Raw genomic sequence first — 17,275 nt, 5'->3', positions numbered from 1 at the left:
TTATAAATAGAATTTAAACTCAAGACCTCTTATATGAACTTAAAAAATTTTATTAACTGAACTAATGACATTCTCAAATACCTCATCCAATAAATGGTGTTGATATACTATTTAGAAAATATAGTGGTTCAGTTAGTATTATTGAGGTTTAATTTCTTCTTTAAATTTGAGTGAACGTAATTTTTTCTCTTTCGAAATATAAGTGGAGTTGGTGTCCTGTGAATATTAGAGAGGGTAACAATTATGGGGTAATGCTATATAAAATTTTATAAAAATTAGTGCTAATAATTATTTGATTGTAAATATCAGTTGTAGTCTCATGTAATATAATTTTAAAAAAAAGCATTTTTCATTTTGGTGAAAAAGAATTTCAGCCGATGCACATGGAAACTAGAGCTGGCAAAATTTGACACAACCCGATTACCCGACACGAACACGACATAAATAAATGGGTATGGGTCGTCAAATTTAACACGATTATTAAATGGGTCGGGTCCGGGTCAACACGATTTTTTTCCGTGTCGGGTTTGGGTTAAAATTCTTGACCCATTTACCCGATCAATGACCCGATTATATTTTCTATTTTAAAATAATTTACATATTCTTATAATTAAAACTCAAATATTAGAGATGATTTTCTTTTTTTTATTCTTTAAAAGGGTGAATATAAACACAGTGTTTTATTTATAAAATTTTACATACATTTAGAGCTTCAATAGTGTAAATGTGTAAAAATTAATAGACATGTATATTTTATAATATTGATATATAATATTATATATATATATATATATATATATATATATATAATTAAAACCTCAATAGTGTAAATGTGTAATATATTGGTAGATATGTATATTTTATAATATCGATAAATGTATGTATGTATGTATTTATGTATCGATAAATGTATGATATTGTGTAAATATTTGATGTAACTTTTATTCAATATATAGATATTAAACGGGTTATTGGGTAACCCGATTATTTTTCTGTGTTGGGTTTGGGTCTCAATATTTTGACACGATTATTAAATGGGTCGGGTTTGAGTCGACCTAAATTTGACACGACACGAAGCTGACACGACACGAACACGACCCGATGACCCGTTTTGCCAGCTCTAATGGAAACCAATTGTTTAAAAAGTTTGATAATGGACTGCGGGCCTAAGTTTGGGTTTGGTTCTGAGGCCCTACTGACTACCAGACCAGCAGACCCAAGTGAATAGTTTCAAGATCCAAACACCGAACGGCATCGAATGCCTATGCGGCCCTGCGGGCACGGACTAGAGAGCTACCGGCTGACGGGTGATGAGATGGCACACACTCATAAGTCTTAACATGTTATCATATCACGCCCATCAATCGAACTTCTCCGTTGTCCTTACATATTTTGAACGGAATATGTGTTTGACTTAATGGCATATTAAAATTTGTGGATGTGCATTGATATTTTGTCAAAACTTAGTGGTGGCGATGGAAATTGACTATTTTAACAATATTTAAATTAGGCCTTCATTTACTATTGAGGTTAAGAAATTGTAATTTAAAAATTATATCATTAAAATATTTAGTAAGTACTAACTATTATTGTTTGGAAGTTATGTTAAGTTAATTTTATACTTGAATGTTATAAAACCTATAATATTTTTAATAATTTTATTAAAATTATTATTTAAAAATTAGATTTATTACACACTATCAATTTTAATTTCGTAATTACCTCTTTATTTACACAATATCAATTTTAATTTCATAGTTACCTCTTTGTTTACACAATAATTGTATCTTAAAACTATGTCACTTTAATACCAAATAAGACTTAGGTTAATTTAAAGATTGAATTGGACATTATGTCTTTCGTGTGATGGTTGGGCATGTTTGATGACATGCAGAACCTTATGTGCGTATATCGACATTTATCAAAAATGATGGGCGTATTAAAAATTAACCCAAAATTAAGGGTAAAAAAGAAACAAAAAATAAAAACTAATCGCCAAACTAAACATAACACACACCCCCACCACCGCACCAGGCCACCACCAGCATCACACTTTCACAGTTAGCGTGGCGATCACGACGACCTCAATCCTCATCATCACCGTCGTCAGCCCCTTACTTGAATCGCGACACCACCCGTACGTCACCATCGGTGGTTGCAGCACACTACCGCGCCACCGCTCAAAACCTCACGCTCTATATTCTGCATTGCATACAATTGCGGAGAAAGAAGGTCAAAAAAGAGAAACAAAAATGGGAAGACGCGGCAGAGCTTGTGTGGTGGTTCTAGGCGATCTCGGGCGCAGTCCTCGTATGCAGTATCAAGCTCTCTCTCTCGCTCGTCAGGTAATTTTATCACATACACAGATAGATACCATACATACATGTACACGTGTCGAAGAGCTGATGGTTGTTATTGTTCTTTCAGTATTTTGTATGTTTAATTCGTTTGATTAAATGTAATTGTTGAATGAAGGAGTTTTGCTTATGATATTAAACCTGGAGGAAGCTTCTTGTTCTAGTTCGGTACAACTTGGTCATAATGCTTACTATTTAGCTTATCTTTGATGAGATTCAATTCAGAATTAAGGGTTCAATTTGTAGTCACGTATGTGATTCATATCCAATTCACTTTGAGCTTATGATTTGATAATACTAGTGAAGTTATTTTATAACGATTTCATGTCTCCTCTATGGCATTTTCTATGTTGTTTTCAGTCTATTACTCGAAGATTTTCGTATGATTGATCTTTGAGTTTTTTTAATTTATATATTGCAGATGTCTCTTGAAGTTGACGTTGTTGCTTATGGAGGTATATATTTCTAAACAAGATAATTTACGTAGAATTTCTTCTTTTCAATTCACCCATGGGCATGATGCAACAACATTACAGATGCTGCACCCTCATGTTTGTAGAATTGTTAATTTTGTTTCATCACTTGCAAGAACTGAATTTGGTTGGTAGATGCTGGGTCGAAGGGCTATTTGTAACTAGTTTATTTCTTTATGAGAGTGATAGAGTGTACTAATGCAATTTGAATTTTCGGATAGGTTCGAAGCCTCATGCTGCTATTCTTGAGCATCCATCTATTCATATTCACACAATGGTACTAACATGGTCAAATCTTGTGAGGATGAGATTTTTGGTTCATTAAATTTTGTATAATTTGTCTTTTCCTTCTAAAATAAATCGCAGACACAGTGGCCAACTATTCCTCGAGGCTTACCAAAGGTGCTTAAACCCGTACTGCTTCTGCTGAAGCCATTGATTCAGTTTTTCATGCTTCTTTGGTTTCTTTGCGTAAAAATTGCATCTCCTGATGTATTTTTGGTGCAGGTGAGCTTTTCATTTACTTAGAGGAAATTTGGTGTTTCTTTTACAATGCAGTTGTGATACTTATTACTGATTCTTTCATCATCTGCCCCTATCCTTGACCTGTCTCATTCCTATTAAGAAAGTCCTTTTTAACTTCTTGTCTTTCATGGTCTTTGCTTATGTAGAATCCCCCTTCTGTTCCAACCTTAGTGGCTGTAAAATGGGCAAGTTCACTTAGGCGATCGGCATTTATCGTTGATTGGCATAATTTTGGATATACGTTGCTCAGTTTGTCCCTTGGAAGAAGAAGTCACTTTGTTTCAATATACCGATGGTACCAATATAGTTCACATTTACATATTTCTTTTTAATACAACTATCTTTAGCTGCGCTGATGTAGCTTTTCTGTGCTTAGGATTGAGAAGTATTATGGGAAGATGGCAAATGGTTCTCTTTGTGTAACACAAGCAATGCAACATGAATTGGCTCAAAACTGGGGAATTAAGTAAGAGGGTCAGCTCAAAGTCACAATTCTTTTCCACAATATAACTTTTTATGTAGTATTCTGATGATGAATATTTTCTTTTTGGGTCAAATTGATAGAGCCACTGTATTGTATGATCAGCCGCCTGAATTCTTTCATCCTACATCACTTGAGGAGAAGCATGAGGTAAATTACATGTTTCAAAGCAAAGATCTGATCCAGAATAATTGATCTGAAAAAACATTTATAAATTGTGGATTACTTTTAGTTGTTCTGTAGATTGAACAAGAACCTACATCAGCCTCTGGGTGTTCAAGATTGTGTCAGTAATGGTGAGTTTGATCAACAAGTAATTCTGTGTTTCTGTAACTCCCATATTTGATAATGATTAGCAATTCTTTGCTCTATCAATTTTCGCTAGCAGGAATGGAAGGCCAGAAGGCAGATGAGACTATATTCACTAGTCTGGCTGGCACTGATGTTTTCTTGAAGCCAAACAGACCTGCCGTTGTTGTAAGCAGCACAAGTTGGTGAGCTCATCTTTGCAAATTTTTTAGTAGTGTAAACACTTGGCAAATGTATATGTTACACATTGCTTTGGTATTTCTCGTCAATGATGTTGATTCTTGCTTGTTGGTGCCTTTTTATTACTACTGCATATTGTGTCTTTATAGTGTCCATGGTTATATGGTATAAATGCCACTTTGTGCATTAGCCTCTTGCTGGTGATTTTTTTTGTTCTTCTTCTTATTGAATTTATTCTTCTTATTCACATAAATTGATTACAAATATTCTTCTTATTGAACTTTGGTGAGATTGGTGACTTAGTGTAGGTACTGACCTGTTTTTTCAGGACTCCAGATGAAGATTTTGGTATTCTTTTGGAAGCAGCACTAATGTATGATAGACGTGTTGCTGCAATACTGAATGAAGATGATTCAACTAATGAAGAGGTTTTTTTGAAGGAAATTTCTGATGGAAAGCAATACTTGTACCCTAGGTTGTTGTTCATAATTACAGGTAATAATTCTTCCGTTTCTTAAGCAATGACAATAACCACAAGGGCAACTATTTACTTTGGATTTGTCTTTCTCCATTAAGGCAAAGGGCCTGACAAGGAAAGTTATGAAGAGAAAATAAGGAGGTTACGCCTCAAACGAGTGGCATTCCGTACCATGTGGCTGTCAGCTGAAGACTATCCATTGCTTCTTGGTAGGTCATTTTTTTCTCACTTTAGTGCTGTTTTCTCTTTTCCATTTCTACTCTCCCCACCCATCCCCTTTCTTGTTCTTGGGTGTTCTCAGTCTGTATCCTGTTTTGCAGTTTCTTTACTTTTTCTTCGAGTAGTTTATTTAATTTATCTTTCCCATATTTATAGGGTCAGCAGACTTAGGAGTTTGTCTGCATACTTCATCATCAGGGCTGGACCTCCCCATGAAGGTGTGTTATTGTTGGTATTCCCGTTATAGCTTGAAGTTGTATGTTCATGTTAAAAAATGAAAAAGGAATTGCAGCTATAAAAGGAATCTCTCACTTTACATCATTGACTGAAATTTCTGATCTTGGCTTCCAGGTTGTGGACATGTTCGGTTGTGGGCTGCCTGTTTGTGCTGTTTCTTACTCTTGGTAAATCCTTGTTTCTTATCTCTTCAGTAACTTCTGTATGATGGTCTCTTTAGAGATGCTATATTTTGTTTAATGCTGCATTCTCTTTGGCAAACGTTACTGCATTGACCGTATGCAGCATTGAAGAACTAGTTAAAGTGGATAAAAACGGCCTTCTCTTTTCATCATCTTCAGAGCTAGCTGATCAACTTTTGGTAAGTTTGTCTGATGTGCACAATGTATGCTAATTCATCGATTTGAGAAATGACAGATTCAAGGTCTGTTACCTTATCATTAAGCCAAGTTCTTAGAAGATTCTTAGGCAGATATTCTGATCTTTCCACTATTAAATCCGTGCAGATGCTCTTTAAGGGCTTTCCAGATGATTCTGATGTTCTAAAGAAGTTGAGGAATGGTACATTGGAAATGGGCTTGTCAGCAAGGTGGGCTACTGAATGGGAAGAGCATGCCAAGCCGCTGATAACAGAGGTAATTTTATTCTTGTAAGATGTCTATAATTGTCTGTGTCATTTTTGCATAATGATAGTCATTTGGTCTATATAGGGCTCGCACATACACCATTCACTTATTGTACTATCTCTAATTCCTAGCTTTTTGTCACATTTCTTGCACCTTGAAGTGCATTGTTTTCTTTTACATTGCACATGCTCGTGAAACTCCTCAACAAAAGGGATTTGAACCTGCAGGTTATTTCTCAATTTGATGATTGACATTGGGTCTTCAGAATAATCTAAAGTCTGTGATGACAGCAGATTCAGTGAGTTTATTTTGTATTGAACTATAGTAATATATATCACATGAAGTATGCGGTAGTTCTCCCAATCTTCAACTGAAATAGTTTGTTTATAAATCATAATGAGTAAGTACTGAGGTGGTGTTTGGTTTGAAGAAAAATAAGGAAATGAGAGGAGAGGAAAGTGGAAGAAAGGAGAGGAGAATATATTGAAATTCTTTTCTTATGTTTGATTTGTTAAAAAATTATACAAAGAAAGGAAATGCCTTGTTTTTTATTTGGACAATTTCACCCTTTAGTGTTAAACTTTCAATATTTATCACAAAGATAATTTAATAAATTAAACAATAAATTTATTTAATATACTATATAAATAACTAATAAAAAATTATTTAAATAATACAATTATATTTATAATTAAACTCAATTTTAAAAGTTTTAACATAATTTTATTTTATAATTAGTTTAATTTAATTTGTTTCTAAATAAATTATGACATAATACAAACAATTTCTAAATTAATAGATTATAATTTTAAAATTTTGTTTGAAAAACCAAAAAAAAAAAAAATTTGTTGCCGCCGCCATTGGAGCTGTTGTGTCTCGCCGCCGACTACCACTCTACTGTACCATTTCAACTTGAGAATTATATGAAAATTATCAGAAATTGACGATCTATAGATTAAAACAAATTATTTGGCTGAAATTCTTTATGTTTGTCCGGATCTGGGAAAGTTAGAAAGTTTTCAAATTTCTTTTAATCGGATTTGAGGAAAATGAATTCATTTTTTCGCTTCTATGATAGTAGTATGACGTTGCTCGTTGGCCGGCGACTCCAACGGTACCGGAGGTGACGGTGGAGGCGGTGGTCGACAACGGCTGTTTAATTTGTATTTTTATTGCTTAATTTTGTATTTTTATTTTTGAAAATTTAATTAAATAAACAAAGTGATTTTATTAAATTATTTAAATCATTGCTTTAACTTTTACTAATATAAAATTAATTATCTACAATATTAAATTGATAAAATAAAATTAGAAATAATAATAATTTGATAACATTAAACAAGTTAATAAAAGATTGGAGGGGCAATTTTGGATGCTTTGGCTTTCAATAGAAGAGAAATTTAAATTCATTATTTTTTTGTGTGGAATCTAAATTCCACATTATGATGTATATTAAATTGTAATGAAAATTAAATTCTTATAAATTATGGTTAATCAAACAAAGAAAATAAGAAAGGAATTTAAATTACATTCCTTTCCCCTTCCTCTCTTTCCAACTAAACAAAATTTTGATTACTGATAATAGTCTGTGAAAAAATTGCAATTTTTCATTTTTAATTATAGTTTGACTTGGGCTGCTGAAATGTACAGTGAATCATCATCTGATCTCATGGGAAGTACCAAAAGTTATCCAATGAAAATAGTTTTTGTTCAAGAAAATTTTCATCTAGTGATGGAGAGAATATATAAGTGACACAAATTGTAAGTTCAAACTTCTTGAACTACATTGAGATTAAAAATGAAGGTAGAGAGAGATGGAGGAGGCAAAGTAACAGGATTACAAGTTTGTTATCTAGTTCAAAATCAACCAATCATTCAACCTGATGAAATTATACAAACAAATTTTCAAAGCAATATCCTGCGGATGAACACTGTAAAAGATGAGTGAAAATGTTGAAATGAGGGTTTCGTCTCTTCAGTATGATTTGATTCAAAATCATTACTCACCGCACTCTTAGGATAGAGACAGTTCCAATTTTATCTTTTTTAGGTTTTATTTGGTAGTGATTTTCTTTATCTTTTTAAGTTACAACTGCTATGAAAAAATTGTGAACAATATGTAGTAAATATAATTTTTAAATAATAACTTTAATCAAATTAGTAAAGATATAATAATTTTTTTGCCATAGAAGTGTATAATCAAATTAACTTAATTTTCAAATTACAATAGTTAGTGTTTATTAAATAATTTAGTGTTGTTCAAATATTTCCGTAATATCCCTGTCCTTATTTATTTATTTTCTTAAAATCTTCCGTTCTATTGGATAATCTTCCCAAATTTGTGAGTATAATAGTACCTACGACATAAAATAAGCCAATGACCCCGAACAAATATCACCCAATCTTTACCCACGTAGCAGAAACTTGAAATCTCACTCCATCTTCACCCACATTCCAGAACTAGGTATCTCAGCATGCACAACAAACAGCAAATAGTATCCTGGAGGAGCAATCTCAGCTGTTGACGGCGCAACAGCGGCCAGGTGATACACATAAGAAGTTACATGTGAAACCTCAAGGATCTTCAGCACAACCATTCTCTGATTCATTCCAAATGAATGAGTGGTAAATGATGGTGCAATGAGTCTCACTGACACAACGCCCGCTGAAAGATACTCCTCTACCGAGAATCGCACCTGAAACGTCGCCTTGTATCCGATTGTTTCATTCAAAGACAGGATTTTTGGCCGTACTGTTGCATACTCGGCTGATAAATATGGCGGCGAGTAGGCCTCCAGGCTTAAGTCTGTTGGGTACACAACGTTTGTAAAGTTGTAATATATGTGAGGATTGCTGCCACCTATTAGTACACGGCCATCAGTTAACAAAATAGCAGATGAATGATACATTCTTGGCCTTGTTGATGGTTCCATTACCGAGAATCTGCGGCTAGTTTGTTCCGATGGACGGTAGATGATCGGCCGGGTCATTGGGCCCCGAGCTAGCTCCCATCCAGCAGTGCCCAATTGTGCCCCGTTGATGATGATCACGTCCCCGTTAGGGAGAAGAATCATGTCACCCATTACTCTAGGTAGTGGCATTTCTTCCATGACCCAGCTAGGGTTTGCATGGGAAACTACGAGCCTTCCGCATGTAGAAATTGCACGTATAAAGACTCCTTGTGTGGCTAGTGCAAATGAGGCGTTTTGCGCACCCCCACAGATCATGATCTCAGCTTGAACGCTGGTGCTGCCGTTTCTTTCATCTAATGGAAGCAGAACTGATGAGCCTGTGCTTGGGTAGTTACGTGGATCAGCCCCGGGGATTTCAGGATACTCTTTCAACACTTTGTTTTGCTTGTAATCAAACAATATTGATCTTGTATTAGCAAAAATGAACAAGTTCCCGTCCGGTAAAAGGTGTACAAATGGGTACAAATTATTTTCTGCATAATCTCTAGTCTCCAATAAGAAATGTAGCATGAAAGTTTGAGGAAAAGATAAATCTTCATCACTTTTTGGGTAAAATTCATAATTGAACTGTCTTCTTCCCCCAATAATAATTATGCGACCATCGGGTAAGATTTGGTTAGTAGCATACCATCTACGTTCTGATAAATGCTGTGGTAATTCGATCCAGTCGCATTGATCATCATCACATGGGGTGAATGTACGAACAACATGGTCTCCGTCATTGTACCCGCCGGATTGGACTAGGGTTCCATTGGGAAGAACCGAGCCAGAAGAGCACCAAGTGTCAGTTTGAACCATAAGAGGCCGATATGCGTTGGTCGCAACGTCATAGAGGATGGAGTGGGCGGTGCAATCAGTGTGGAGGACGGTGTCGTAAGGGTCGAAACGGCAACGGCCACTGGAGAGGGAGAGATTAGACTGGCCGAAGTCGGTACGGTCAAACATGATGACTCTGTTGTCATGTAGGAGTTGCATGTGCATGGCTGAAATGCCAATGCTTTCGTGTAAAAGGTTCCATTCACCTTGGCTGCCAGCGTATGGAGGAAGGACTTGGGATGGAATTAAAGGAACGAAAATGAAGTGGAATGAGAGTTGAAGGAAGAGACATTTGATGCAGAGGAAATTGATGAGCATGGTGGGTAGAGGAAAATAGAGATTTTGGAGGGCTGTAGTTGAATTACTAGGTTGCGCTGGTTGTAAGAGATGGGGTTGGTGGAAAGTGAGAGTTGATAATTAACATGAACTATATATTAGCTAATAATGATAATATTATAATTAGGAAAGCTTGGAGGAAACAGCAGGTGTTAATCTTGGAAATGTAGCCAAAATAGAAGGTTGCAGCAATTCTTGAGTGCATCAGAAGCTCAAGATTATGATAGAGATGCATGCCCCTTTTCAAGCTGACACATACATAGCAAGGTTTATGGCTTCTCCGCAATTAGGAAGCTTTAACGAAAGGGAAAGTAGGGGCAAGAAAAAAGAGTTATCTTACATAAGAGCTAAGAAGTAGTACATGCCCTTTAAGTTTGGTTTTCCTTTTTCATTTTCCCCGAATTTTCGGCCTGCAAATTAGACTCCATTGTTGGAAACAGCCAATGTATGTAAAAAATTCACATTGACAAGGTCGTTTTATGGGCAAAATTTATTACAATAGTAATGTTTGAATATTTTGCTCAGAACTTCCACAAGACAGCATGATTTCCCTGTAAACTTGATACCAGCACCAACTAACGATTTTATGAATTCACCATTTGCTCACTAGCAAGAAGTCTAAATATCATTATGGTTCTGAGATAGCTGCATTCAATAGCGATGATTTAATTAGGTCCAACTACACCTGCCCCTAATCCTAAATGAAATGTAATGATGTAAGAGGCCCATGTAAACATAATAGGCTCGAATGGCGATTTCTGAGAATATATTTAATCCTATTGCGGTCTGGTCCAATATGGAACAAACTTACAATCATGGAATCAACTCGAACATCATAGTACACTCACCAAAATTTTTTAACAAAAATTTTTAATAGAAAGGTAAGGAAGACATAAATTAGGAGCAGAACAAAAATGGCCTAAGAAATATACAACAGATGAAAAGAGCAAGTGAAAAAGAATTAAGTAAAAAAATCCCACGGTAGAGACTGGAAAGAGAGGTTCAATCTAATTCCTTTTACCCTTTCTTTTAGATGAAACTACCGTCCACCCATCTTCTGCTTCCGCTGCCACACTCGGCCTCACCTCACTGGCTTGAACATTAACTGAATTTGACTGCGAATTCGATTCTGCTGTATCCACCATCATGTTGGATGAATCATCATCGTCATCTGTGCTATCATCATCATCATTGTCACCGTTCACACTCTGGCATGTAGAAAAGATCCGAATCAAGAAAGGAGTAAGAAATTCTTCTGAAAATCCTGTTTGATTCATGTTAAAGTCGATACAGAGACTGCTTTCACTTGGAAGAGCACAAATACATAACAAAATGAAATTTACTAAGCAGAAAAAAGGCTTTCATGAAAGGGACATGACAAAGCTTACCTGTCTGATATGTGAACCAGCAACTGCCTGCGGACGAGTTTCCCTCAGTTTTATAATAGACTCATAATTACCTTCCAAACATTCTTCATGCATGACCATTAATCTTTCAGCCACCTGCAGAGATCCAGAGAAAACGCAACATCAAAAAAATCAATGGCAAAGCCTGCCTAGAAAAACAAACACACTACAAATGATTAGGGGAATAACATCTGCACGAACATGGTCATTGCAGAATAGATACTTAAGAGGTACAAGATCAATATAGTGCTAAAACAACAGAGCAATTGAGTAATCAGCTTGTCCCAGCATAAATGTGACTGGATATCACTAGCATTATTCACACTCAGAAAGTAACAATTTTGACCCAACTACCCCTACATAATTCATGGAGGAGCTACAAGGACTTGAATGAAGATTCATTGAAAAATTTCAAATACATTCACATAGAGGCATAGATGCAGCCCAAAATAATTACTACTGAATTTGACATACTACACATCCAACAAATGGGATTAGCTAATTGGGAATAAATGACAAGAGCAGGTCGGCATACCTCCTCAATACTTCCATCCTCAATCATTGCGTTGAGAGAAAGCATACCTTCATCGAGAATGTTCTCTAGATCATCAATATAAAGAGTCTCTGAAGGAAGAAAAAGAGACCAAAATAATAATAATAATAATAAATAAATAAATAAATAAACAGAAAATCAACAGTAATCAACCAAACATGTGAAATCTAAACATGTGAAATCTCAAAACCAATGTAAAAAAACTTAATTTCATCATAACAATCACAAAAGGGGGGAAAAATAAAAATCCCTTTCTAATAGAGTCATATAAACTATAAAAATCGAAACTTTAACTCAAATTTGCAATTTATATCAAAAACCAAGTCAGCTAATCAACCAAATTATCAAATTTCAATCACAAATTCTCTTAGCCCCAGAAATCAAACAATTTTCAATTTACCTTTAGACTGAGTGAACCAGGCGAAAATATCGGAGCCGAGCTGTTCGGCTAAGGCGCGAGAGCCGCGACCGCCCCACTCGTTCTCGATGGCCATCTGAAGAGCCGACCACCGGGAGAGAACTAAAGATATGCCTTCGCTGAACAGGGGCGTCGATTCTGGAGATAACTGCGGCGGGGGCCCCTGTGCTCCAGCACTTGTGTTTGCGTTGGCCATTATTGTTGTCTTTATTCAAGCTCTTTGAGTGCTGGTCTCAATCATCAGTTGTCTGTAAAACCCTAGTGAGTGCGTTTGGTGATATAAGAGAAGGGACGTGTTTGGCTTCGTGGATTAGTGTATTCGAGAGTATGGGGAAAAAGATTCTATGCGACTAAATTTGTGAAAAGGTACCCTATATTTGATAAAATTGTTTTAAATAACAAATATTTACATATTATGAACTTCAGTCCCATTGGTTTTTATTATACAATTATTCGTATGGGGGAGCATGGACAGGCATGGGTTGGTAAATTATACTCCCATTATAAGCGAGATCTATCCTACCTTTATAAATATTTATCAGAGAGGGATTAATATAAAAACAAATTAGAATTTGTAGCTTTCAAAATAGAGGTAGTGTTTCACTATTTTGTCAATAATTTGGGTGACTTCATTATCTTATTTATCTATTTTATCATGTGTTGGAAATTTTTTTGACAATATACCAAAAGTTTAAGCTCCATTTTGTTTTTAACATTCGTCATTTGAGAAATGAGATCCCTAGTTTTAAAATCCGTATTTTACTGTAATGAGACTTTTAGATTTAGATTTATTGATTTTTTTTTTTGCTTTGTCCCATATTTTTGATGGATTGGTTTTTGAAATAATTGATTTAGGTTTAACTCACCTCATTTTTTTTTTTAAAAAAAATCATTATGATTATCCTTTAATTTGCCTTTAGAGAAATTATACATATTTACATAAAATAATAATTGTAAATAATATGAGGTATAAAAAGCTTTTATATCCATACACACACATAAAAAAAAGTTGTATATCCAAATTTATTATATAACAATCAATCAAACAATGACATTTTCATGCTTAGTAGTTTTTTTAAAACATTATACAAGTGATACTTTTATTGTACCAGTTAACCAATCACACATCAAAATGTTACATATGTTGAGACTTGTGCTTACTTATTTATAAACATAAATAACTTGTATTTAATAATAATGGTCATCCCCTAACTAAAATTTGTCCTTCAAAATGTTATTTTTTCAATTAATGAAACATTACACAAAAATGACCACTAATTTACAAGCTTAACTAGACCGAGTCCACAATCGATCTTCATGCGGAAAAACCGACCCGTCTTTTATCTTCATCCAAGAAGCTCTTTTGTGGACACAACAAAATCAACATATTATGGAGCCCAACGCAATCTGCCACGTGTCTGATGTGCTATAACTGGCTCACTGGGTTCGCGCCACGTTTCACTCTCTAAACTTACGTGTCCAAATATTGCATGTCCCATGCACGTATAATAACCCCCAAACTTTTCTTCTTCCCGATTGAACAAATTAAAAAAACACCAAATCTTTGTCCTAATTAATTAAATATAAACTAAATACCAAAAAGAAAAAAAAGGAAAAAATGAGCCAGGAACAACCACGAAGGCCGATCAAGTACGGTGATGTGTTCTCGGTTGAAGGTGAGATTGCGGAGATGGCGGTGGCGCCGAGAGACGCGGCATTGATGCAGACGGCGGAAAACGCGATGCTAGGGCAGATACAGAAGGGAGCTGCAGCGTCGATGATGCAGTCGGCGGCTGAGAGGAATGAGAAGGGAGGCTTTGTGGGCCACGAGGACATGACTGATGTGGCTGCCGGTCAAGGTGTTAGCATCACCGAGACTAATCTTCCTGGAAGAAGAATTATTACTGAGGAAATTGGTGGACAGGTAGGCGCGCGCATATATATATATATATATATATAGCCCTTTTTTTGAGTGTGGATGTTCCCGTATTATTATTTTTTTTTAATTCATACGCACGCTATAGTTTTGTTGTTTAATAAAGTCATTTTTTAATATTATTAAATCGCATATTTTTATAGTGTATTAAAAATTAATTTTATTGAGTCTAGAGTTGGCAAATTGTGGGTCTAGATCGGGTTTTTTCAAGCTAAGGCTTAAATTCACATTATTGAAAACAAGCCTAGGCTCCTTAAAAATCTATTCAAATTTGTACGGTCCGAACCGGTGTGGACCGGTTTGTGCTTTTTTATTAATTATAAAATAATTTTTAATAAAAAAAATATTTAAATTAAAGATAATTATCTAATATATAATAAAATAATAACTCAATACATAAAATATTAGTAACATAATATAATAAATCACAAATATTAGTATGAAAAAATCATATTATTTTAAAATTTTAAGTTTTTTATTTAAATTTAATTTATTTTTTATTTATAAATTAAAAATATGGGCTCCTAAGTCCTTATCCAAGCTCAATTTATGCGAATTTTACATTTTTTGATCCATATTCAAGTCTAATCTATGCAGGCTGGACTTCATACTTGCAGGTCTGAACTTTTTTCGCCAATCTTAATTAAGCCACCCAACTTATTAGTGTGTCCATACATGAGGATGATTTTATACGCATATATACATATACATAAACACACACATATAGTGTTTCTTAGCTAGTATCTGATAATTGTTTTATTTTTAAAATAGTGTTTTTGGAGATGAAGAATCTAGCTTTTGAAACAGAATATGTATATCATTTGCTATTATTTTTCAATAGTGCACGAGTCGACACTTATTAGTTAGGAATTTAGTTTAGGAGGCAGACAAACTCAAAATTTTAATAAATTATAAGTTTATCGAGAGTACTTAAAAAAAATTAAAAATAATATCTGATTTCAAAAATTAAGAAATCAAATAGACACATTTGAAGTTTGGACTGAGTTCTGATTTTATTTATGCTTGTTCATAATCCTCTATAATTAAAATCTAATTACCTATAAATATTATCAATAAATAAATAAATAAAATGAGCAGCGAATGACATTTAGTTCTTTAGATGTCTCAGATGGGACATTCTGGTCTAATGTGGCTACCTCTTGAACTGAAAAGAGTTACTCAATTGTTTGCTATTGTTTTCTAAAATAGATAAAATTAGTACTTTTAGAAACATTATTTATTTATTTTTGGATATTGGCTAATTAATTAAATACGGTTTTTTTTTTTTTTGGTTCTTTCTGTTGTGAAGAGTTGAACAATAGAAATAGATGACGAGTGCAGGCGCTCGAATTGATGGGGTGCTCTTTATTACCATTTTTCGTTCCTCTAACACCGTTTCTAAAACCAGAACGGAAGAATCATGTTTTTATTTCTGAAAAGGGTTTCCACTTGATTTCCGTTCGTTATTGTCGAAAATTAACAGGTTGTTGGGCAGTACAGCCAACCGTCGCCGCTGCAGTCCTTGGCACCGCCATCTTCGCACGGAGAAGTTAAAGGTGGTGGTGGAATCACAATTGGTGAGGCTCTCGAAGCGACCGCCCTTACAGCCGGAAAGAAGCCAGTTGAGTGGAGCGACGCCGCCGCCATTCAAGCCGCCGAAGTGAGAGCCACGGGCCGGATCAACATAACCCCCGGTGGCGTCGCCGCTGCGGCCCAGTCAGCTGCAACCATCAATGCAAGAACGACTCGAGATGAGGACAAGACAAAGCTTGCTGACATTTTAACAGTAATCACATTTCATCTATGAATAAAAGCAAAGCGATGCATATAGATGAAAAATTCACTATTGTTTGTATTCCATATATTATCTATCATTTAAAAAGAAAAATACTCTTATGTAACTTGAAAGAAGTTCTTTTGTGTAGAAGCACGTTTAGGGCGATATTTTTGTTTGATAAATGACTTGTGAGAAGCGCTTTTAAAGTTGATTTTTCACTTACTTTTGTTTCAAAAACATTGTTGGGGGTATGAAAGAAGAGAGAGCTGAGGTTCATTATTTAACATGAGTTTTGATCCAGGATGCCACGGCGAAGTTACCGGCCGACAAGCAAGTGACACGGAAGGATGCAGAAGGGGTGGCGGCGGCCGAGATGAGGAATGATCCGATGCTGACCACACACCCTGCCGGTGTGGCAGCGTCCGTGGCTGCGGCAGCTAGGCTCAACCAGAGTAATAAAAACTAAGTAGCCACCTTTGGCTACCAGTTTTTGGAAGTTGGCCACGTTACTTTTTTTTTTTTTTTTTTTTTTTTTTGGCCTTTTCCTTGGGGTTTTGCAATATTGCTATGTAACACACTATTTTTCCCAGATTGTGATCACCTTTTGTATGTAATGAATAAGTTGGCAGTTTATTTAGAGTGCCTCTTCTTTCACATCGTTTCGCAATTTGGAGTTAAAATTTTCGTTGGCTTCCTTCAACATTACGCACGGGTATTTAGTTTCTTTGAGGAATAGTAGGAGAGAAATGAACCGCAACTTACAAGTAACACGAATTTTAGCATGCAATTTAGAATAATTTTGTAAGGCTCCTGCTACAGGGAAAAGAATGAGTAGATGTAAATCTAGTATTGTGTTAAAAATTTAGCTCTTTTAACAAAATTTCTTTTTAACGTCCAAAAGCTGTCTGTTTGCAACCAATGGAATTATAAAACCTAACCCTTCAGCTTCTCTTTTTGCATGTAAAGCATCTACTTCTTGTTTGGATATAGTAATGGATGCATCACGCACCCCTATTTTCTATTGATTAACAAAACTTGAAGTGCTTTGAAATTGATTTCCACACTCAAAAATTGCAATAAGTTAAGATTTTAGTCTCAAATAATCATTTATCAGATGATCATCAAAACCACAAGTCTGCGCACAGTCCTACCCCTACTGTCCAACGGGCTATTTAT

General features: G+C 35.1%; 4 protein-coding genes across 10 annotated transcripts; 2 read left to right on the top strand and 2 right to left on the bottom strand.

The window, feature by feature from the left end:
- The first annotated feature begins 1,994 nt into the window (after positions 1-1,994).
- On the top strand, positions 1,995-8,424 carry LOC18040180 (UDP-glycosyltransferase TURAN). Of its 6 annotated transcripts, none has more exons than XM_024184252.1 (17): positions 1,995-2,345; positions 2,779-2,812; positions 3,052-3,107; positions 3,197-3,337; positions 3,502-3,650; positions 3,732-3,821; positions 3,920-3,986; positions 4,069-4,132; positions 4,222-4,330; positions 4,654-4,820; positions 4,902-5,012; positions 5,179-5,240; positions 5,374-5,426; positions 5,545-5,620; positions 5,766-5,894; positions 6,113-6,183; positions 8,344-8,424. In XM_024184252.1, exons 1-16 carry the CDS (start codon positions 2,253-2,255, stop codon positions 6,134-6,136), a joined length of 1,425 nt encoding a protein of 474 aa, XP_024040020.1. In that variant the 5' UTR covers positions 1,995-2,252; the 3' UTR covers positions 6,137-6,183; positions 8,344-8,424. The 6 variants fall into 6 exon arrangements, with proteins under 6 accessions (XP_024040020.1, XP_024040021.1, XP_024040022.1 ...); XM_024184253.1 differs by lacking the exon at positions 8,344-8,424 and adding an exon at positions 6,964-7,006; XM_024184254.1 differs by lacking the exon at positions 8,344-8,424 and adding an exon at positions 6,967-6,985.
- Positions 8,147-10,254, bottom strand: LOC18040179 (aldehyde oxidase GLOX). The gene has a single exon (XM_024184251.1). The coding sequence runs from the start codon at positions 9,989-9,991 to the stop codon at positions 8,318-8,320; it is 1,674 nt and encodes a 557-aa protein (XP_024040019.1). The 5' UTR covers positions 9,992-10,254; the 3' UTR covers positions 8,147-8,317.
- Positions 10,255-10,659: 405 nt separating this feature from the next.
- LOC18041833 (pre-rRNA-processing protein TSR2 homolog) lies at positions 10,660-12,704 on the bottom strand. 2 transcript variants are annotated; one of them, XM_006433011.2, is made up of 4 exons: positions 12,369-12,704; positions 11,951-12,039; positions 11,398-11,511; positions 10,660-11,217 (listed from the first exon to the last, which is right to left on the bottom strand). In XM_006433011.2, exons 1-4 carry the CDS (start codon positions 12,580-12,582, stop codon positions 11,017-11,019), a joined length of 618 nt encoding a protein of 205 aa, XP_006433074.1. In that variant the 5' UTR covers positions 12,583-12,704; the 3' UTR covers positions 10,660-11,016. The 2 variants fall into 2 exon arrangements, with proteins under 2 accessions (XP_006433074.1, XP_024038690.1); XM_024182922.1 differs by having other exon boundaries at positions 11,951-11,997.
- A 1,292-nt stretch (positions 12,705-13,996) lies between these two features.
- Positions 13,997-16,596, top strand: LOC18040697 (late embryogenesis abundant protein D-34). Its single transcript, XM_006433008.2, has 3 exons — positions 13,997-14,310; positions 15,806-16,108; positions 16,401-16,596. The coding sequence occupies exons 1-3, from the start codon at positions 14,005-14,007 to the stop codon at positions 16,563-16,565; spliced, it is 774 nt and encodes a 257-aa protein (XP_006433071.1). The 5' UTR covers positions 13,997-14,004; the 3' UTR covers positions 16,566-16,596.
- The last annotated feature ends 679 nt before the right edge of the window (positions 16,597-17,275 follow it).

The sequence above is a fragment of the Citrus clementina genome, unplaced genomic scaffold (genome assembly GCF_000493195.1).
Source record: "Citrus clementina cultivar Clemenules unplaced genomic scaffold, Citrus_clementina_v1.0 scaffold_5, whole genome shotgun sequence".
NCBI classification, from domain to species: Eukaryota; Viridiplantae; Streptophyta; class Magnoliopsida; order Sapindales; family Rutaceae; genus Citrus; species Citrus x clementina.
The sequence above is the reverse complement of the archived record's forward strand: the minus strand, read 5'-3'. Positions and strand labels throughout refer to the sequence as shown.

What these genes read in the sequence shown, in the direction of transcription:
- LOC18040180 (XM_024184252.1), top strand. Translation starts at nt 2,253, where the DNA reads ATGGGAAGACGCGGCAGAGCTTGTGTGGTGGTTCTAGGCGATCTCGGG. An exon ending in TTTGTTTCAATATACCGATG is followed by an intron (nt 3,651 to 3,731) that starts GTACCAATATAG and finishes TTCTGTGCTTAG; the next exon opens with GATTGAGAAGTATTATGGGA. An exon ending in TCAAGATTGTGTCAGTAATG is followed by an intron (nt 4,133 to 4,221) that starts GTGAGTTTGATC and finishes AATTTTCGCTAG; the next exon opens with CAGGAATGGAAGGCCAGAAG.
- LOC18040179 (XM_024184251.1), bottom strand. Translation starts at nt 9,991, where the DNA reads ATGCTCATCAATTTCCTCTGCATCAAATGTCTCTTCCTTCAACTCTCA.
- LOC18041833 (XM_006433011.2), bottom strand. Translation starts at nt 12,582, where the DNA reads ATGGCCAACGCAAACACAAGTGCTGGAGCACAGGGGCCCCCGCCGCAG. An exon ending in CTGGTTCACTCAGTCTAAAG is followed by an intron (nt 12,040 to 12,368) that starts GTAAATTGAAAA and finishes TTCTTCCTTCAG; the next exon opens with AGACTCTTTATATTGATGAT. An exon ending in CTGGTTCACATATCAGACAG is followed by an intron (nt 11,218 to 11,397) that starts GTAAGCTTTGTC and finishes TCTACATGCCAG; the next exon opens with AGTGTGAACGGTGACAATGA.
- LOC18040697 (XM_006433008.2), top strand. Translation starts at nt 14,005, where the DNA reads ATGAGCCAGGAACAACCACGAAGGCCGATCAAGTACGGTGATGTGTTC. An exon ending in CTGAGGAAATTGGTGGACAG is followed by an intron (nt 14,311 to 15,805) that starts GTAGGCGCGCGC and finishes GAAAATTAACAG; the next exon opens with GTTGTTGGGCAGTACAGCCA. An exon ending in AGCTTGCTGACATTTTAACA is followed by an intron (nt 16,109 to 16,400) that starts GTAATCACATTT and finishes GTTTTGATCCAG; the next exon opens with GATGCCACGGCGAAGTTACC.